Source organism: Corythoichthys intestinalis, chromosome 14 (assembly GCF_030265065.1).
Source record: "Corythoichthys intestinalis isolate RoL2023-P3 chromosome 14, ASM3026506v1, whole genome shotgun sequence".
Taxonomy (NCBI): Eukaryota; Metazoa; Chordata; class Actinopteri; order Syngnathiformes; family Syngnathidae; genus Corythoichthys; species Corythoichthys intestinalis.
The window spans coordinates 10,980,592-11,003,054 of record NC_080408.1 but is presented as its reverse complement, the minus strand read 5'-3'; the positions used below and the strand labels follow the sequence as shown (position 1 = coordinate 11,003,054).

The 22,463-nt window shown below is 41.1% G+C and overlaps 1 protein-coding gene across 1 annotated transcript; it reads right to left on the bottom strand.

Moving 5' to 3' along the window:
• Positions 1–481: 481 nt before the first annotated feature.
• pitrm1 (pitrilysin metallopeptidase 1) lies at positions 482–22,304 on the bottom strand. The gene is made up of 25 exons (XM_057858041.1): positions 22,044–22,304; positions 21,475–21,583; positions 21,097–21,355; positions 19,775–19,889; positions 19,609–19,705; positions 19,365–19,525; positions 19,066–19,192; positions 15,936–16,024; positions 15,607–15,735; positions 15,411–15,524; positions 15,229–15,325; positions 15,027–15,161; positions 14,632–14,770; positions 14,382–14,498; positions 11,834–11,963; positions 9,604–9,724; positions 9,294–9,536; positions 9,109–9,209; positions 8,898–9,018; positions 4,496–4,546; positions 3,577–3,689; positions 3,369–3,494; positions 3,084–3,229; positions 2,855–2,957; positions 482–677 (listed from the first exon to the last, which is right to left on the bottom strand). Exons 1-25 carry the CDS (start codon positions 22,088–22,090, stop codon positions 584–586), a joined length of 3,084 nt encoding a protein of 1,027 aa, XP_057714024.1. The 5' UTR covers positions 22,091–22,304; the 3' UTR covers positions 482–583.
• Positions 22,305–22,463: the final 159 nt, after the last annotated feature.

Below are 22,463 nucleotides of genomic sequence, written 5' to 3'. Positions count from 1 at the left end.
AAGCCGGGCCACTGTTTATTCTTGAGTGTCCGTTTATCCTGGTCGCCTCCCTTTTTCTTTGGTCTCCTCAGACAAAACTTTGTCTCTTTTGTTGTTCTGCCATCTTTGCAGAATTTGTGCGGAAGCGTTCGCATTGACTTCAGTCTTTATAACAAATGGGGAAAGTGACATATACCACAAAGCAGTTAGCACATTTGAAGTTTTTTTGTTTGGCAGTTTTCCTGCCTCTCTCCTCAGTTAATTAGTGCTGTCAACAGCGATACAGACGCCATAACAAAGGTGACATTCAACTAGTTGTCAGTCGACATATTATCTCAAATGTTATGAAAATATTTGATAAAGCTTGAAAAGTTACCTAGTGTTGCTTTAAAATGTTAATATACATTTAAAAATGTTTTTTTTCTTCCAGTTCTGCCAATTTTCCCTTCAGTAATAAATCACATTTTACCAATACCTCAGCGTAAAAAAAACCCAACACACCTTTGAAAATTAAAATTTAAAGGTTGTTGTTTACAGTTTTGTGCGACCGTACGGCATCACATTTATTAGACTTTTCCTAGAATTATGTACATGTTTTCACACATTATTTCACTACCCAAGATGGATCTTTTCCGATGGCATCGTTCTCTGGGCCCAAAACGCAAACGCCGCATGTCTTGTTCCCGACGCTCAGGTACCTGCAACACACAAAAACAGTCAGTAAATCAGTACATTACTATTGCCATAAAAATGTTATTCTTCTTTTACTAACAACAACAAAACATACTCGTGACATGTGAATACTATACAGTGGGGCAAATAAGTATTTAGTCAACCACTAATTGTGCAAGTTCTCCCACTTGAAAATATTAGAGAGGCTTGTAATTGTCAACATGGGTAAACCTCAACCATGAGAGACAGAATGTGGGGAAAAAACCCCGGAAAATCACATTGTTTGATTTTTAAAGAATTTATTTGCAAATCATGGTGGAAAATAAGTATTTGGTCAATATCAAAAGTTCATCTCAAAACTTTGTTATGTACCCTTTGTTGGCAATAACTGAGGCTAAACGTTTGTAACTCTTCACAAGCTTGCTGGTATTTTGGCCCATTCCTCCATGCAGATCTTCTCTAGAGCAGTGATGTTTTGGGGCTGTCGTTGGGCAACACGTATTTTCAACTCCCTCCACAGATTTTCTATGGGGTTGAGATCTGGAAACGGGCTACGCCACTCCAGGACCTTGAAATGCTTCTTACGAAGCCAATCCTTTGTTGCCCTGGCTGTGTGTTTGGGATCATTGTCATGCTGAAAGACACAGCCACGTCCTATCTTCAATGCCCTTACTGATGGAAGGAGATTTTCACTCAAAATCTCTCGATACACGGGCCCATTCATTCTTTCCTTTACACAGATCAGCCGTCCTGGACCCTTTGCAGAAAAAAAGCCCCAAAGCAAGATGTTTCCACCCCCATGCTTCACAGTGGGTATGGTGTTCTTCGGATGAAATTCAGTATTCTTTCTCCTCCAAACACGAGAACCTGTGTTTCTACCAAAAAGTTCTACTTTGGTTTCATCCGACCATAACACATTCTCCCAGTCTTCTTCTGGATCATCCAAATGCTCTCTAGCAAACCGCAGACGGGCCTGGACGTGTACTTTCTTCAGCAGGGGGACACGTCTGGCAGTGCAGGATTTGAGTCCCTGGCGGCGCATTGTGTTACTGATAGTAGCCTTTGTGACTGTGGTCCCAGCTCTCTGTAGGTTATTCACTAGGTGTCCCCGTGTGGTTCTGGGATTTTTCCTCACCATTCTTGTTATCATTTTGACGCCACGGGGTGAGATCTTGCATGGAGCCCCAGATCAAGGGAGATTATCTGTGGTCTTGTATGTCTTCCATTTTCTAATAATTGCTCCCACAGTTGACTTTACACCAAGCGTTGCAGATTCAATCTTCCCAGCCTGGTGCAGGTCTAAAATTTTGTCTCTGGTGTCCTTCGACAGCTCTTTGGTCTTGGCAATAGTGGAGTTTGGAGTGCGACTGAATGAAGTTGTGGGCAGGTGTCTTTTATACCGATAATGAGTTAAAACAGGTGCCATTAATACAGGTAACAAGTGGAGCCTCGTTAGACCTCGTTAGAAGAAGTTAGACCTCTTTGACAGCCAGAAATCTTGCTTGTTTGTAGGTGACCAAATACTTATGTTCCACTCTAATTTGGAAATTAATTCTTTAAAAATAGAACAATGTGATTTTCTGTTTTTTTTCCCCACATTCTGTCTCTCATGGTTGAGGTATACCCATGTTGACAATTACAGGCCTCTCTAATCTTTTCAAGTAGGAGAACTTGCACAATTGGTGGTTGACTAAATACTTATTTGCCCCACTGCACATATACAGTACATGAGTTGTGACTAGGGTTGCCAACCGTCCCTTAAAGAACGGAATCGTCCTGTATTCAGAAACAAAAGCTTACAAGGGACGCGATTTATTCCATATTTTAATGAAAATTGGAGTGAAACTTATTTCTGAGGGGACTTTGAACGCACCTCAGTTGACCTTAGTCAGTGTTTGCACTTTTAAAAAATGTATTTTTAAAAAACGGCCAAAATACAAAAAAATAAAAGGCGGAGGACCTTTAGGGTTAAATATATATACTACAGTGGGGAGAACAAGTATTTGATACACTGCCAATGGGAAAACCCATTGGCAGTGTATCAAATACTTGTTCTCCCCACTGTGTATATATAATATATTTTAAATTTAGCATGACTGATGTGTTAAAAATACATACGACACAAAGTTCATTGAATTAAAGCAAAATATGCGGCATAAAATATCCAATTCTTTACATTCAATTCAATTATGCTTGTTCCAACCTGTCAGCTACATCCAGCAAGTTCTGTCGGGTGACGTCAAACAGTCGTCGACGGTGTTGTTGCTTCATTTCGTCTGTAATTCCGCGTAGGAACAGGGACATTCCTGCAACCACAACAAATAAATGTTTGTAGGTGTTTTGCGTTTTCCTAGTCCGGTTGTGGGTAACAAGACAAAGGAAGCCCGATTCATCGATGAAAAAAAAAAAAGGACTCTCAGTGGTGGTCTTACCTTTACTCGATGGTGCCACAGGTGAGTCGACGGCAGAGAAGACGGACAACTTGGCTTCGTCGATGTCCTGCTGGTTGAATTTGCCCAATTTGGCCCAGTCGACACCTTTGTTAAATGCCGAGAGCGTCTGGACAGAGTTGGGATCCCTTTAAGAAAAAAAGGGAGTATGCAAAATTAGCTATGGCTAATTAGCTACAAGGCTAATGACAACGATCTCACGATATGGCGATACAAAAATAATCGTTACGTGGGTCAGGAGATGAATTTGGATGTGAATTTTTGCACCTGTAGGAGTAAAAAGAGAAGAGGCCGCCTCCACCCATCTTGGCTCCACCCCCGTAGGCCCCGCCCTTCTCTCGGATCTCTCCGTGGAGAAACTTGGCCGTCATCATTCTTGCCAACACGCAGAGACTGGCGGAATATGAAGCAAGGTGCGTTAACTTTAAAGACACTGGCGAGATTTGAAGAAAAAAAAATTAAAATAATTCTAAACCTGGCGTAGTCTTGGTGGCTATAAGGAACGGTGCGGATGGACTCGCTGACAAAGTTAACAGGGAACGGCAGCGGGAAAAATGTCTTCATGTGACAAGGCTGGAAATTTGGCTCCTGTAGAATAGAAACAGAGAAACTAAGTGTTAACATGTTTTGGGGGGGGTTTTGCTGAGGCCTAAAGAAACATTAAGGTAGTAGATCTGATCAGGTTTGTGTGTTCATTCACATGTAGCATAGCCATTTTAATAGATTGTAACTGTATTGTTTGTCTGCTACAATTGTTTGGATTTACATTTGACTGTTGGAATGTTGTTGGAATGTTAATTCAAGGTGTGGAGTGTTGGATATAATATGGCGGGAAAACAAATGCAGCCCACGGAACATAATTCTATGGCCCTTTACTTGATATCGAAGTTACCGCAAGGGTTTGTGCAGCACCTTTTTGTTTTTAATCATGACAGAATAGGCTAGAATGGCTCAAGTCAATGTCAGTTTTCTCCAATGTACTGTATGTCAATCTGTTAGCCAAAGCAAATTTGTTAGCTAATCGAATTCTTTACAGACCTACAAATGGTCGGTCCAAATACTAATTTTTGAGCAAATCTTGTATTTTATTTTAAAAATAACAAGTACAAAACACAACTTTAGTACAAAAATGGTAAAAACTAAAAAAAAAAAAAAAACAGTAATCTATTTTTATAATTATATTTTTAATGCTGTTTTATTTAAAAAAAAAAAAAGGAAAATAGTATACGTAATTAAAAAATAATTATATTAATATATGTATTTAATTGGTTAACTTTATTATGTGTTGGGTTTTTATTTTCAGAAAAATGTAGGGCATCCCCATCACCAGGTGTTTGCAATTTTCTTGGGGAAACACTGGGATTAATGTAGAGAATTTCAAAAAGAAAACCTACAGCCACTAGCTTCTTGCTTGCTCCAGAGACGTTGAGGACATCTAGCGGCCTCTAGCGGAGAAAAAACACAAGTCATCATAGGGGTCAGGTAATTCTGCACCCATTAAAAATGTACGCTGATCACTCGCTACTTCGCACCCTCAGTCCATCGTGGATTTTTTTCAATTACAAAATAAATAAATACAGATGAGCCGTCCCAATCCAATCACGTAGTCTCCCTTAGCACCAATAAATAGAAGAATACAAGAAAACAGAGCTCGTGTACAGATACAGAAATGTCATTTTACTGACTGGTGAAACACAGCACAAGCATAGCACATTGGTAGTTCATAACATTACCGTAAACTGACAATACGTACGGTAATAATATGATCTGATAACTTCTTCAATTTACCAGAATCCAGGAGAAAACAAAACAGATGTGACTTTTCTTTTAAAGGCTGCTCTATAACTTGCTTGTTTCATCATGATGAATAAATATTTCCTCCATGGATTGATACGGTAAAATGAAAGTGAGAACGTAAGTCGGAAATCCGAGAGAGCTCATCGCTGTAGACACGACAGTAAGAATAGGAACTATTGTTATTTGGGCTTGAGTTTCCCGAGGGAAAGATACAGTTGTGGTCAAAAGTTTACATACACTTGTGAAGAACATACTGTCATGGCTCTCTTGAGTTTCCAGTTATTTCTACAACTCTGATTTTTCTCCGATAGAGTGATTGGAACAGATACTTCTTTGTCACAAAAAACATTCATGAAGTTTGGTTCTTTTATGACTTTATTATGGGTTAACAGAAAAAGTGATCAAATCTGCTGGGTCAAAAATATACATACAGCAACACAAATTAGCAATTTCTTGTGAGTGATTATTGACTTGAACAAGTCAGGAAAGTCACTTTGAGCCATTTCAAAGCAGCTGCAGGTCCCAAGAGCAACAGTGCAAACAATTGTTTGCAAGTATAAAGTGCATGGCACTGTTTTGTCACTGCTACGATCAGGAAGAAAACACAAGCTATCACTTCCTGCTGAGAGAAAAGTGGTCAGGAGGGTGAAGATTCAACCGAGAATCACCAAAAAGCAGATCTGCCAAGAATTAGAAGCTGCTGGAACACAGGTGTCAGTGTCCACAGTCAAGCGTGTTTTGCATCTCCATGGACTGAGAGGCTGCCGTGCAAGAAGGAAGCCCTTGCTCCAAAAGCGGCACCTTAAGGCTCGACTGAAGTTTGCTACTGATCACATGGTCAAAGATAAGACCTTCTGGAGGAAAGTTCTGTGGTCAGACGAAACAAAAATCGAGCTGTTTGGCCACAATGCTTAGCAATATGTTTGGAGGAGAAAAGGTGATGCCTTTAACCCCAAGTACACCATGCCTACCGTCAAGCACGGTGGTGGTAGTATTATGCTGTGGGGCTGTTTTGCTGCCAATGGAACTGGTGCTTTACAGAGAGTAAATGGGATAATGAAGAAGGAGGATTACCTTCAAATTCTTCAAGATAACCTAACGTCATCAGCCCGAAGATTGGGTCTTGGGCGCAGTTGGGTGTTCCAACAGGACAATGACCCCAAACACACATCAAAAGTGGTAATGGAATGGCTAAATCAGGCTAGAATTAAGGTTTTCAAATGGCCTTCCCAAAGTCCTGACTTAAACCCCATTGAGAACTTGTGGACAATGCTGAAGAAACAAGTCCATGTCAGAAAGCCATCAAATTTAATTGAACTGCACCAATTCTGTCAAGAGGAGTGGTCGAAGAAGCTTGCCAGAAGCTTGCGGATGGCTACCAAAAGCGCCTAATTGAAGTGAAAATGGCCAAGGGACATGTTACCAAATATTAGCGCTGCTATGTGTATATTTTTGACCCAGCAGATTTGATCACTTTTTCTGTTAACCCATAATAAAGTCATAAAAGAACCAAACTTCATGAATGTTTTTTGTGACAAAGAAGTATCTGTTCCAATCACTCTATCGGAGAAAAATCAGAATTGTAGAAATAACTGGAAACTCAAGAGAGCCATGACATTATGTTCTTCACAAGTGTATGTAAACTTTTGACCACAACTGTATAGTTGACGGACAAAGGAAGTCTGTGTTGTGTTATGTTTGTTATGGTCCGAGTTGCGGAGCTGCAATAAACTAAATTCTGTGCTTTATGAAGAGTGAAAAAAGCAGAATTTAACACAGACGAAATCATTCGACCGATCAGAGTGAAGTATTACCGAAACAAAATGGTGATGTCACGTACCGTAATGGTCGACAACGGATCACCGCATGCGTTTCTTCAACACAACATGGCCGTGTCAATTGAAAAAAAACGTTTTTTTTATACATATATAATTAGATCTGAGAATCTTTGGGCACCTAACGACTCGATTACGATTCAGAGGCTCCGATTTGATTATAAAATGATTATTGATGCACCCCCCTCCTTTAAAAAAAAAAAATTTTTTTTTTCATGATTTGTACATTAGTTCCAAAATTGTTCAAAAATCCTCTCAAGCTAAACCAAACTATTATTTCAGTATCAAGTTAACATATAACAGTAAACAAATGTACAAAGAGTAAATAAAAAACTCCAGTCCCCATTCTGAATCAGCAGCTTTAAACTACATTCAATTAATTTAATGTTGTGAATCAACTGTTACAGTTGTTAAAATTGCTCCCGTTATTCCATAATTTCCCTTCTGCCTACTTTTGTCAAAGTTTTAAAACTATTTCATCATTTAAAGATAGATTCAACACAATATTCTGCCGATTTAGGAGTATTTTAGCTAAAAAGTTAATTAGGTTCGCTACAACAGAGCCTTCTGGAGAGGTCTACTGCTTTAAGATGGCGGCTGTTTACTTACACCGGAAAGTCTGTCATTTCATATCTCTTGTCAATAATACATGTTCTAACACCAACGTCGTCTGTCATTTTGCATCTAGTTCTACATATATGATATCTAATGTAGCCGTATGTTTGTAGCAACTAGCAACCGGGCGTTGTTTGTAGTGGCTGTCGGCCGCAGTCAGGTATGAGTGTTTTTTTTTATCTAGCGGCATGAGTTGAACATGATATTTACTCTCGGTCCGTTCCTCATTGCGTCCCAAAGACCGTGATGACTAGAGCTGGGAATCTTTGGGCACCTAACGATTCGATTACGATTACGATTCAGAGGCTCCAATTCGATTATAAAACGATTATTGATGCACCCCCCTCCTTTTTTTTTTTTTTTTTTTTAAATAAATATTGTACATTAGTTCCAAAATTGTTCAAAAATACTCCCAGGCTAAACCAAACTACTATTTCAGTATCAAGTTAACCTATAGCAGTATACAAATATACAAAAATAACATTAAATAAAAAAACTCCAGTCCCCATTCTGTATCAGCAGCTTTAAACTACATTCAATTAATTTAATGTTGTGAATCAACCGTTAAAGTTGTTAAAATTGCTCCCGTTATTCCATAATTTCCCTTTTGTCTACTTTTGACATGTGAAAGTTTTAAAACTATTTTAAAGATAGATTCAAGTCAATATTTTACCGATTTAGGAGTATTTTAGATAAAAAGTTAATTAGGTTTGCTTGGAAGGTTCGCTACAACAGCATTGCAGGGAAGTTTACTGCTTTAAGATGGCGGCCGTTTACTAACGCCCGCATCTAGCTTTTTGCAGATGTGCTGCTACCGCTACCGAGTCTACAATCCATCTAGTCCTATATAAATGATATCTACCGTAACATTATGTAGCTTAGCTGTACTTGTAGCAGCTTTTCGGCAGCAGTCAGGTATGTTGTTGTGTTTTTTTATCTCGTGGCATGAGTTGAGCTAGAGCCGTGAGTTGAGCGTTGGCATTACCCGAGGGGCCGGTTAATGAGAAGCATAATGTTTAGCTACTCCCGCTCCGTTCCGTCCCGAAGCCCGTGCGGCGCGCTGAGTGTGTTGTACTTCCGCTTTACTTGGCATATTTCAATAATCGGAATTTGGATGTTTGTGAATCGTTCTCAAATCTTCCACGGCCGAATCGCGAATAATCTAAGAATCGGAAATTTTGCACACCTCTAGTGATGACTGTGTTTTACTTCAGCTTTACCTGATACAATTCAATAATCGGATATTTGTGAATCGTTCTCGAATCTTCCACGGCCGAATCGCGAATAATCTAAGAATCGGAAATTTCGCACGCCTCTATATATAATATATTTATATTTCTGTCTCCGTCCCTGTACCCGTGTATAATGCGCACCATGATTTTACAAGTTGATTTGGGGGGAAAAAAGTGGGCGTTGTATTTGGGAAATTACGGTAATCAGTCTTCCATTCATTTAACTCATTAGCTGCCAATGACACTGCCAGCTCCACAGTCTAAATGGATTGAACGTCAATCGCAATCACCGGCAGTCCATCACTCCCACTGTATACCTCAGTAACATTTGGCCGCACAGCTTTGAACAGCTTCCTGTTGCCGGCCACGTCTTTCATGAAGGTCTCCAAATGGTCCACCGACTGGGACATCTGATGAGGCGTGGTGTTGATGGCGCACCTGCACCAACATCCAAAAAGCATCATCGTATAGTTAACGTATCGGTGTCAGACGTTTCATTGAGTAAACAGTGAAAATGTCGAGTGTCACCTCATGTTGTTTGGGTTGAGGAGGTGCTTCTTTATCCTGGGAAGCATGCGGATGACAGGGGTGAGGTCTGACATCTCCGCTATCCTCTTCATGAACTTCACCTTAACACAAACAAGAATCGCACAAAATCAGTGCCGCAAAACTCATATGGCGGTGGGAGATCAAAGCCAATTCTTCTCCGCTACCTGGTCCATCCCATCAAAGGTCTCCTGGAGCTCTCCGGCAGGCGTCAAGTGTTGACCTGCTCGCGTCATGGCGTACATGTGACCAGAGTAGGAGATTCCGTTGGCGAGCTCCTGAGCCGACATCATCACTAGAACCCGTAAACGTTCCTGGTCATCAAAATGGGGATTGTTGAAGATGTCCCCCCATAGCCGGAACATGTCGGGGAGGTTCCTCTCCAAGCAAGAGGAGGACAGAAAGACACCCTGGCAGAGGAAATGTGACGTCACGGTCTTGTCTAACTCTGCGCCGGACCACTGAAGCCAATCTAACCTGTTCAAAAGTGTCCATGTGGATGCAGTCGGGAATGATTTGGGGGGACACGGACATGTCTCCGGTTCTCAGCTCCATTTGCTGAGCCTGCTGACGGTAGTCCATAGAACCACAGCCCATCCTAAACACGAACGTGTACGAAAAAAATGAAAGAAAATCAACATTGCACTTGCCTAAGAGCTTCGCCTTAAATGTCGGCTTAAAATAAAAGGACAGATTTGGGGGTTGGTAAGAGCCTTTTTTTGTCTCGATTTTAAAAAATGATGGGGAAAAAGTCAATGATTCCTTAAAGAAAAATTCAGCAAAAATTTTTCATGAAAAACGTTCTATCATTTTGGGTATGACAATTTTATTACCCAAAACAATCATTTCAAAAATGTTTTTCTAGTTCACACTTAAAAAAAATTAGATCTGAAATAGCTTGACATTTCAACGAATATTTGTTATCAAGACAAAAACACGTGTTTTTTTTCCCCAATATAATTTTTTTTGAAAATGTTTTTCTAAATATAAAGTTTTTTGCTCAAATACCAAAATTGCAAATTTTCACTCTTAAAAAAAGTTGCGCTATTACTAGCATATTTTCAACCGCTTTCCCAACGAGGGACACATAACGTGACCCGGGACAAAAATGAGTTTTAAAGGGATCCTCTATTTTTAAGACAAGTAATTCTTAAAACATAAATGTTAGTATGAGTTATAATAATTTGATATTAAAACCCCTCTTAATGTTTTTGTTTTAATAAAGTTTGTAAAATTATTTAAAGTGATAGGTCGTCAGTCCTGTTACGTCGCATTGCGTGCCGAAATTCCAGCTTGTTACTCGTTAGCTTTCCCAACATGTCGTCAGTTCTACCCTTCCTATTTGAACCAGATCTGAAAAGTGAAGAGCAGGACAGCACTGTCGGTCGTTCACAAGACGAGCTTCGGGGAAAAATGCGTGCAGCAAATACCTGATAAGACAAAAGTTGGGCAAAACTGGTGATGCAAGAGAGTCCTGTTGGGAAGTCCGTTTGGGAGCGAGAGTGTATGCTGTCCGGTTTTATTAGCAGATAATCAAGGTAAGCATATTGCGTTTTCAAACTTATCCCAATATAATTATGTAGATTGTTAGCATCCAGAGCTGTCGTGTGCTTTACATACAGTACAGGCCAAAGAGCACACCTTGTGTAATCCATGTCTTGTACATTGTAACGCGTGGTAGCTAGGATATGTGTATAAAAGTACCAAAAAGGGGAGAAGCTTCCACTATGCACATTTATTCACAAAAAATAATATTTCCACCTTGACCTCTTCACTCAGAAGCTCAGCAGTACGCAAACACGCGTTCCCTGACGAACTCCCAACATTGTTGTGAGGTCCACGTCAGAGTCACTGTTGTCACTGTAGCGTGCCATAGTGCTTTAATTGTTTAGTATGATTTGGGGAAAACTCCCACGAAGAATAGTCAACAAAAAAGATAGCAATAGTAATCCAAATCCGCGTTTTTTACTCACTCGGAGATCCAGGAATTAGACCGATCCCATGGCAATGTCGCAGCCGCGTCAGGCCGTCGATTCCACAAAATAGACTGATCCGAAAAGCTGCTGTTTGGGACCGACGAATCAAAAAAATGGACAGATCCGAAACCAATATTGCAGACGCGGTGGGACCGTCGGATCCAGAAAATAGACCTATCCCTTACTTGACTGAGGATCCAGGAAAAATGTTCGGGCGCCAGTTGTAACGCGTGGTGGGTAGGATGGGGGGAGAAGCTTCCACTTATGCATATCTATTCAGTAAAAATAATAATTCCACCTTGACCACTCACTCCACTCCCCTTGTTTCCATTTGACTGGAAATTGCATCCAAAAGCAGCACATCGTGGCATTTTACTTCGCGGGTTTAGGCATCAATAAGCAATTGTTGAACACGCTACACATTCTGAAAGATACCAATTACGTCATCACAGCGAGCCCGCAAACCATGGCGCCAACTAACGGTCAAAATATGGACTAAAGATTATAAAATATTGCCATTGATTTAACATTTTATGTGTTTCTAACAACATATTTTAGTACAAGAGAACAATTGTGGTTTATTAGAGCCTACATGTATTTAAGTTAGAGGATCACTTTAAACCCCTGATCTAGAGTATGTCTTGCCCGACAAAAATTTGCTGATATACAAAAAAAATCTCAGACTTCTCCGACCGGGCTCACTACATACATCAATTATGTGTGAAGCTTACTTGGTGATGACGCTGCAGAAGAGCGGCACATAGACCTTCAGGTCCTCGGGTAGAGTGTTGAGGCTGCACATGGCCCGAAAGTACACCAAGCCGTTAGTGGGCTGTTCGCACAGCTGGAGCGCAACGCCGCCTGCGCATAAAAAATAAACTTATTTACAAGAATACATTACTAGGAATTAAAGATTCACTGATACCAGTATCGGCAGGGGGGTCGATCCGGCCCCAAATGGTGGTATCGGTGAGTACCAACAAAGAGGGCGTTGATACCATTTACCGGCCCAGTATTACAATACTTGACCACAGCCTTTTTTTTCTCCTGACGCTCACTACACTCTCTTTTGTGTGGTGACACGTTATCACTTTGCATGCCAAACAGCTATCGCTATTGGCCTGCTCCAGACCAATGAAAGCGGGCCAATAGACCCTACTCACGTGACGTCACAGCCACGCCCCCGCGCCATGATGTCCGGATACTCGTCATAGAAATGCATTAGCGCTTTGTAAATTCCTCCTATTATTGCACGTTTTACTGCTCGTCAACATTAATACTCAAAATGGTGAAGTCGTGTGTGGCGGTCGGTTGCAAAAACAGAGAAGATAGACGGAGAGACTTGAATTTTTACCGTATTCCGAGAGACCCGAAGAGGAGGCCGCGATTGACTGCTGCAATTCGACGAGAAAACTGGGCTCCAAACGACTACCACAGATTACGTAGTAGTCATTTTATATCTGGTAAGATGCATTTAATATATATTTAGAGGGTTTTGGGCTGACAACCACAATTAAGATCATTGCTAGGCTAATCGCCGACAACATACACGTATGTATGTAGTGAGTGCTATCGCTAAACCATATAAACATTAAAAGCCCTAGCTCCATTGACAAATGACATGAAATACATTAGACTTGACAGTGGATTTTAGCAAGAACAAAAGATTTTGAATTGAAAATTTCGTAACTCACCTTCCGAGCACAAGATTCCTGCCGAATTTTCGTGTACGAGGACGTGTTTCACCCAACCAGCAACGTAGCATTTATAAGCCTCCAAGCTCTTGAAGTTTTTCAAACTTTCGTGAGAATAGGCTGATTTTGTGTGGACAAGATAGTTGTAAATATCAGGATATCAGATGTCAGGCGAAGCCAGCGGGTCGAAAAACATCGATTTAGGCATCAAATACGGATCTGGCGAATGGATAAATTGAAGCTTTTCCACTTAACGCCTTTTATGCAACGGATCCAATGAGTTTACAGCGTCAGATAACACCGGGGCTTCCATGAATTGCTCTATAACTTGCTCGACTAATTGAAAACAATGAGAATAGGTCTGAAAAAGAGGTACAGTATGGCGGCCGGAAACAGCGACACGCCCATTTTGTGACGTAGGTGAGTAGGGTCTATAGCCGCTCTTCACTAATGCAGGGGCATCTTTTTCATATGGAAGAAAAACAAACCAGGAGAAATGGCGGCAATCTGGGAAGATTTCAGCATAGACATCCCGTCGATTACAATCAATGGCTGCCTGCAAGATTTGCGGCCTGAAAGTTTGGTGAGGTGTGGTTAAATCCGCCAGTTTCAATACGTCGAACCTGATAAAACATTTGAAGACGAAACGTGAACGAACACCAAGAGTTTGAGGCTACAACAGCAGCAACTGCTACCAAGAGAAAGGGGGCTGAATCGCAGCAACAAAAGGTCAGTATGTAGCAAGGGTGTAACGATATATGTATTTGTTTCGGTACGTACTACTCGGTTCGGAATGGAGGCGTACCGAACGAGTTTCTGACGTGATGTAATGCTTACTTTTCGAGGCTGTGAGTCGATTGGGCAACAGTTTCTTTGTGTATAGTATATTTACTCCGTCTTTTCTATTATATATGAGGACCAACACGGTAGGACAGTATAACCCAGAAAGGTCAACGGCGCGACAACGTGGCCGCCGCGAGAATGCAGTGAAACGCAGGCGTGTAAGTCAATCAGCCAATGCACACCAGTCGCAGTGCTGCCGCGTTTTAGACGCGTCCCAGAAGCGGCTCAACACGACACACCCGAAAAGAATGGGTGTGTCACCTTTCCACCTTTTAAGGCCCTCAAAGCCCTTTACACTGTCTCCTCTTCCACCTACTGGTGATGCAGCACCAGGAGCAACATGGGGTTCAGTATCTTGCTCAAGGATACTTAGACGAGTTCATCAGGGGGGAGAATTGAACCCACAACATCTGGGTTGGGGAACGACTTCACTACCACTGAGCCACGTCAAAAATTTAAGGGAGAAAAAGATGCTATTAAATTATTGGCTGCCTTTGATGGTTATAGACGTCCAATCCATTTTGACCGCGTGTGCTAGGTGAGATCGAATGGCAGTGAAACTCAATGCCAGCCTTTCCATTTAAAATAGTTTTGATGTCTATAACTGTCAGTGACAGTGAATTAGTTAAGGTTGACAAGCAGCAAAATGATACATTGGCACGATGGAAAATGTTATCTTTTATTGTTTTTTTTCTTCAAAATCCTGGCTCACCAAGGCATTTCTATATATGTTTTGTGGTACCTGCTTGAGTCATCTGCAAAGGAGTGAACGGTATTGTGGGAGCGATGTCGGACACTTTGAGGGCGGGCAGACACGAAGCATCCTGGCTTTTACTTTGAGCATCCAGCAGCTGAAGACCTGAGCAAGGAAGACACAGACAGAGGTCATAGTCATGTTTCATGAGCCAATAACTAAACATATCACAAGCACAAGCTCACATCATTAAGTTTTATTTGTGCCAAATGACCAAGCCACTTGTGATTATACGCACCTTTATCAAAAATGTCCTTCCTGTCACTGTCGGACAGAGCGCTGATCTTCTCCTGTAGCTTCTGCTCCTCGGCCGAGGCCCGTTTGTCCATGTAGGAGTTGTCAGGACCCATGGAGAGGGTGAGTCGGTGAGTGTTATCCTGGTTGGACAAACAGAAGATGAATAAGGTGAAAAAGTCAGTCAAAACTGATTGTACGTCCATTGCCGTGAATGAGCATGTCAAAGGCATTCCACAGGGCTCAATCTTATAGCCCCAGCTGGTCTTACACTATCATTACTTCCTATCGCCAACAATAGCAGCCAATGAGTTAAAATTGTATTTAATATATTTTCACTGCAATTCTACTGTAAATCACGCAAGCTAACTTTCAATCCCCAACACCCCCCAAACATACCCTAAAATAGTGTTGGACTTTGTCCTGGAGGAAACGCGGGTTCTCCTTCATGGCTTGTCTGAACTTCAGTACGTTGTCGTTAATCTGTAGAAGCTCCACCGGGTCGCCATCGTGGTTCCACGAGGACGCAATGTACTACACAACCGGGGTTCAAGTCAACCAAAAAGCCAAGGTCTTTTAAATGTATTGAGCGTGGGCTCACCGAGGCCAAAGCAAGACCAAAGTTGGTTGATTGGTGCTTCATTTGGATCTCGATCTTGTGCAGGAGTGCTTCAATTCTCTCGTCCTCAAAGCCAGTCCTGATTGAAGAGGAGAAATATGTTTATTCGGAAAGATCCGTGCCTCTGACCCCCACCGCAATATCCAAAGACAGTTCCCACTTACTGAATGATATCGTCGATGGTTTGATGAATGATGTTCTTGACTTTCTGCTCGTCCTCCTCAGCCATCCCCTGCAAGCCGACACTGAACGACGCCTCCTTAGTGCTGCCGTCATATCTGCGTGGACAACACAGTCATTGTTGCACGGAAAATTCAACCCTGACTCAAAACTTCCTTCATCTCATCCGACTGGTCTCACCCGACCACCGAGGAGAAGTCCGATCCGATTTTGGGTTCGATGAGTGCTTTGTAGAAGGGCGCGTTTGGACCGGAGGTCATCAGAGAAGACAGTAGGTTAAGGTTGAAGGCTTCAAAGGTGTCGGTGATGCTGTGGAAGAGAAAAAGGGGGCAGAGTTTCGCATTAATGTACAGTTCTGTAAGTTAACGCAATAAACAGAAAACAAACTTAAAATAGCAATAAAGCGTTTTCGAACTCAAATGGATTTTGATTGAAAATATATGAACTCACACCAAAAATAAAAATGCACAATTTTCTCACAGCTTATGATGTACAATGAACATTCTTACTCTCCTAGCAGGTAGCTGATACACAGCGTGTTCTGTCGAGAGGCGTCGGGAGCCATGACATCTGGACTGCACGTCACTCGCTCTTCTCTCTGAAGGCCACAAGAAAGAACTTTAATGTTGTTATTTACATTAATTATAACAAGAGATTACAGTGTTGACTTGAAACACAAGTCCTACTTGTAAAGCCGCAAACAATAAAATTAAATGGATTAAAATTGTTTAATAAATTAGTTGCCAACTAATTTGATAATCGATTTAATCGTTTGGGTCCTTGTTTGTGTGTAATGTGAGGCTGCGCACACGCGCCAGTAATTAGAGCAAGAGAGAGAGTTCACTGCTGCAACTGCAGCTGTTGGTTTGCTGAATCAATAATATTAAGTGTAAAGAGCTAGGTTGTCTTTTGAGGTGTTAGATCCATTGAGCCCTCGTCAGAGGTGAGTATACGAAGCCAATCGTATTTTTTGTATTCTTTGTTGGTGAGACGTCACTACTTGGCACGGAGCGCTAATCTAGTTAGCGATTATGCTAATTAGTGTCCTAAGTGTCCCTTTGTATTGTGTTCTGGGGAAGCATATTAGCACTTGAGTTATTGTTAAATAGTAAAGTTGTCTCCTTTCTTTTTATCAAGAAACCGCACACATAAACCAATTGGTATAACAGCTTCGAGTCTCCTTTCAACACAAACTCGCATTCAAATTGTCATACAAGAGAGTGTGCTTTGAAATTTGATTTCGCTTGTATTCATCAACAACTGTTTGATAATGAAAACAAATTACGGCTGCAGCTATCAATTATTTTAGTAGTCCATTAACCAATGAACTAGTTAGCTCGAATAATCGAGTAATCAGATAAGGAACATCAAAAAAAATTTAAATACCTGAGCTGAGCCTCATACGGTATCAAAAATAAATAAATTCTAAGTACAAAAAAAGAACAATTCTCTAACATAGCAAAAGTCCGCTAGCTTAAGTGCTATAAAAATGCCAACTTTTTTTTTTTACAATGCTTTTGTGAAAAAAACAAACAAAAAAACGGCTAAATATACCTATAAACTAAATTACGAATGCCTTCTGCCCATAGTTAGTTGGGATAGGCTCCAGCACCCGCGCGAACCTCGTGGGGATAAGCAGCTCAGAAAACCAATGAATGAAAGAAAAAAACTTAGCTTATGTTGTTCCGAACAGGGAGCAGCTGAATTCAGCCATATAAAACGAGTTATGTCATTTTCACTGTTGCCACAAGAGGGCAGTGTATCCACCCAAATTAATATAACCAAATGCAAACACTTTGAAAGCAAACCATTACAATGCCACTTTATTTCAACGAATACTCAAAAGCATTCATTCATTCATTCATTTTCCATGCCGTTTTGCCAGCAAAATTTAATTCAAAACTTTTTTCTAATCGAATTACTCAAGTTAATCGATTAATCTAAAACAAATTCATTACAGTCCGTCTCTTCCTTATTCGATTTTGTTGTTTAGTTCGTATAAAGAAAATAAATGAGTCATTGACACAATTTATATTAGCGCTTTCCCCACAAGAAAAAAAAATTTCAGTTAGCACCACTTTTTTTTATTTGAGCAGGACTTTTGTCCGATTTGTGGACTGAGAAATTCTAAATGTTTTATACTCAAGACCTTTATTAAAAACTTGAATAAGTTACTGACTTAACTGTAGTCTACAACTGTTTTTAAGTACATAATATACTAAAAACAGTTGTAGACTACAATTAAGTCAGGAAGCTTTAATAAAATATTATCATTGAAAGAAATAGTCATCCATTTTGTCTTCATTGCTATTTACAACATGCCTAAAACTTCGAGTTAAATTATGAAGGTAATTGAAGTGACATTTATCCAATTAATCGTCTAATTAAACATCCGATTAATCAATTATAAAAAATACTCGTTAGTTGCAGCCGTACTTACTTGCATCTCAAGTCTTAACTTGGCCATCTGGAGTTATCATAATACATACTTGGTCATGTCATGGAGCACTCATTGGTTGTTATTTGGAGAGGATAAAGAATATACTGTATGCTTAAGAGCAGACATGTCCAAAGTCCGGCCCGGGGGCCAAATATGGCCCGTGATCAAATTTCATCCGGCCCCCAGCCTCTGTCATAAAATCAATAACGTCTGGCCCGCACACAGACTTAATAAAATGGTCAGCAGTACTGCTACCAGCATATGAAGTAGCTTACACCTTAAATGCTGCTCCTCCTTTACCCACTAAAAGGCAGCGGCACTCTAAGCAACATTACCCCGTGTGACCCTTTACTCCCAATTTTCTAAAATGGCGACAATCAACAACAACAACAAAAAAAGAAAGTTGACTGCGATGGCCGACCGTCAAGGATAGGTGGAAATTGGACTATTTCTTCACTAAAATATGCAACAACTGTGTCTGCCTCATTTACAAAGAGACAGTCGCTGTTTTTAAAGAGTTCAACGTGAGGCGATATTACCAAACAAGACACGCTGACGTGTACAACAAGATTACAGGGAAGATGCGTAGCGAGAAATTGAAGCAACTTGAAGCTAGTTTAATTTTACAGCAGCAGTATTTCGCAAGAGCCCGAAAGTCGAAGGAGAACGCCACAAAGGGTAGTTGAGAGACCGTTGAAATTATTAATAAAAAATAATAATAAAGAAAATGTGACACACAGAATGCCTTGCTAAAATTTGCTTAAATATATCGTTCTACGTAAAGGACGTAAGCTAAGGTCGGCCCCCCAAATTTTTACCACACTAAATCTGGCCCCCTTTGCAAAAAGTTTGGACACCCCTGCTTAAGAGTATGAATAACCATGAGTTATGATACTGCAACATGATGCTCTTCCTTCAAAGGTGTTTTGACTTGTTAGCATGATGCTAAGCTAACTAGTGTTGTGACTGGGGATGCTATGTGCTTGTTTAAAATAAGAAAATGTGTAATTTTCTTGTTTTTTGTCTCCTTTGAAACTACACCTGGGAATAGTGTTAATTTGCAGCTATCAATTGCTGTCTTCACTGCCTGCAATACGTTCACTTTTGAAATGATTAGAATTTTTGCTTGCAACGCAAAGCACACAAAAAAACATAACTAAACCAATTCTGGGGGAAGCACTGTTTTCAGTCAAGCTTACGGGGCTGGTCCAGTGCGGCTGAGATGGGACCTGGGTGTTGGGGTGAATGCGTTGAAATTTAGACAGCGCCTCCTGGTCAATCTGCTTCAGGTGCTGCTCCAGAGGCAGGTCTCCATATGTGAAGAACCTGACGAACATGGCCACAGTCATGAGGGCAAATTGGGCAAAAGATTGGAGATGCAAATGGAGAGCCACAAAATGGATCAGTAGCATTTGACAACTTCTAAAGCCCGCAAATTATGCAAAGGTGCAATATTTCAACATCGTAGTATTGAAGGTGAAACAGCCAGCTAGCCTACCTGGCATTGCTGGGGTGGTAGTGCGTGGCGTGGAACTGTTTGAGCTGCTCCCACGTGAGGTCGGGAATGGCCAGTGGCTCGCCACCGGATACTACCGAGTACGTGTGGTCAGGATAAAGTTTGTTTTGGAGGTGCTGAGCATACACGCTCTCATTGTCCGACTGCGATAAGAAAACAGAGGGGTCTCGAGTCAGGACATTTTGATTTCATGTGGAACAAAACGAAAAACAGGAACTGGACTCACGAAGGCTCCTTTCATCTCATTAAAGACAACACCTTTGAAGACCAGGGGTGAGCTGGCATTGGTGGGGTCTTCGTTCTCTAGCCTCCAGCCCTCCTGCCTAGAAAGTTTGAGTTTTTGAAGCGACTAGACAGAGAAAAAATCACATCTATGAAGCTTGAACACTTACCAGAAGTCTTGCTCCCGCAAGCACGGGAAGAACACCGCGTCAAGATAGACAGACAGAAGATTTTGGAAGTCTTTTGCGTTCTGAGTGGAAAATGGATACATGGTGTAGTCGCTGGCTGTTGAGAAGCAGAAAACAAACTGTGTCATTGATATGTTGTGCTAATTTCTTGTGTATTTTACAGAAATAAACCATTAAAAAAAATCGAAGTTGAGTATGAATCGCGAGTATAACATTGAAATGAATCAACAGGGTTTCCCCTACAGATAAAACATTGTGGCGCACCGCCACACCAAAATAAAATCAGCCACGCCTTGCAAAAAAGATGTTTTATTTTTTTAAAGAAGTTTCAAAGTAGCAGCAGCCTAGTGTGAAGGGGTTCAGCGGCATCCTATTCATTGTGTATTGTATGGTCCGTAAGTAAGTACAGCCACCTTAAGAGACAAGCTATGATGTAGAAGGAAGCGAGAAGAAGAACGGATGAGATGTCGCGGCAGCCCGCGGTTATTTTTTTTCTTTGTTATTGTTGCCACAATACAGTCGGGAAGCCAGTACCGACTCCTCTCCTTCTTCCCCCATCTGGGGCACTACTGTATTTTGGATCGGACTTTTCGGCAAAAGTGAGCGGTGGACGGCCGTCTTGGACAGAATGGCAAGTTTGAATTAATTTGCGCCGAGAGGCCGCCGCACTACCGTCAACAACGCATCCGACAGCAGAAGGGCAGTCTTACTTATATCTGTGCTATCAGGCTGTTTCGGCGGACGGATATACGCAATCACGGCTGACGAAACCTTGATAAATGCGCTTTATTTCAAGTTTCGTGAGCTCTGGGACACTCAAAAAATGGCTGTCATACCTCTCCTAAACTGAGCTAAGCTAAATGGTACCTCGATGTGCGTTTGTGTGGAAATGTAGTTCACGAACAACAACAAACAAAAACTATTCATCTTCCCACCGAAACTAGTAAAACACTTTACAGTACAGCAGTTAGAATTTCCCCTTACTCCTTGAAATGGGTCCATTACAAGGGTGTAGGTTTGGTCTCAATAGTGGTAGGGACGGTTGTACACTTTTTGCTGGGGACGGGATATTAGTAAGACCAAAGACCAAACAGATTGGGTGAATGGGGGTCAGGGCAACATTTCTCACCAATATGAACCTAATTAATTGATAGGCTAAATGATCATTGCGATAATAAATCTGTATTGACTTGTACTAACTTTCGCACTGCAAATGTATAACATCTTAATCTGAATTAAGAGGAAACCCTGATCAAAGAAATTGAATAATTACCAAACCCGTTCATTACTGCTCCAATACTAACCTGTGAAGGCATTCATGAAGGTGGATAGTGACCTGTTGAGCATCTTGAAGAAAGGATCTCTACATGGATACTTCTGGGAGCCGCACAGTACCGTGTGCTCCAGGATGTGTGGGACCCCCGTACTGTCCATGGGGGTGGTCCGGAACTGCACGCTGAAGAGGTTGTTAGGATCATCTCTGGCAGCGTGCAGGTACTGAGCTCCCGTTCTGTCGTGTGTCAACTTGATGGCGGTGAGGAACAAGTCGGGGACCGCTACAACCTACAGGCAATATTGATTTAGTAATGTTAACTGTTATTTAATTAATTGTCTAACTTTAGATTTAGTAAGGTGTGCTTTTTCCGCATATTAAATGTGAAATAGACAAAAAAATGTTGTACCTCCTTAACAGTAAATCCATGGATTTGTTGACCTGCTGTGTATTGAAGAGCCTTCTCGACTGCTACTGCAGTCCCCCTCTGTCTCCGGCATAGATGCTGGCCCTTTAAACTAAGTTAAGGAGAATGGTTTCTAACATTTCCACACACTAAATAAAATATGGTCCAAAAACCTGGTAAAACAATGGCGCTTGAAAATTTCCCTTTAGAATGATCAAACTTGGCGTTGTCTAATGGGGAGTCTAAAATCATTTTGACCCCATTCCAGTCTTGTGTTGCATTCAGGAAAGATTCGAAATTTTACTTTTCATTATCTTATCTAAAACAATTTCAGACCCCAAAGTTGTTAATGTATTTATTCTATCGTTGCCATTTTAAATACTTCATCTATTTTCACACACAATAAATGAATGCTATAAAATGTCGATTCAAATTTGCCGGTCGAGCAAGCGGTTTTCAATTTAAAACCTTTATGCCATATTACCACTGAACCAGAATTCACTGTCACCGTGGTTTTGTTGAGACGCATAATAGCACGATAATGCTAGGTGGGCAAATGCTAGCTAATTTACCGGACATGTCGAAGTTTCTCGAGCACCGTCTTCGTCCGGCGAAACATGATGAACTTGCTATAGCATAAACTACCAGGTCTTCTCCGGATGCCTCAAACTATGTTGAGATATATTACAATACTGTCAGCCAAGTTACATCACTGTATGTTGTGCCCTCTCACGCCTTACGACACTGTACACGGAGCCGCCATGAGCCTTGAGTAAGTGACAACATCTCGACGCAGATCTCACAATATATGTCAATGGATGAAACGATGAAATTCATGAAGGCATTGCATCCAGTACTGTTACAAATCTAGGGTAAAACCCTCACGCTTATGATTGGCTCAAGTGATTGGCTTAATCTTGTCAAATAACTGGATTGGTAATTCAAAAATTATATTTTGTTACTTTAGCAGCACCCTTGCTTGTGATTGGGTA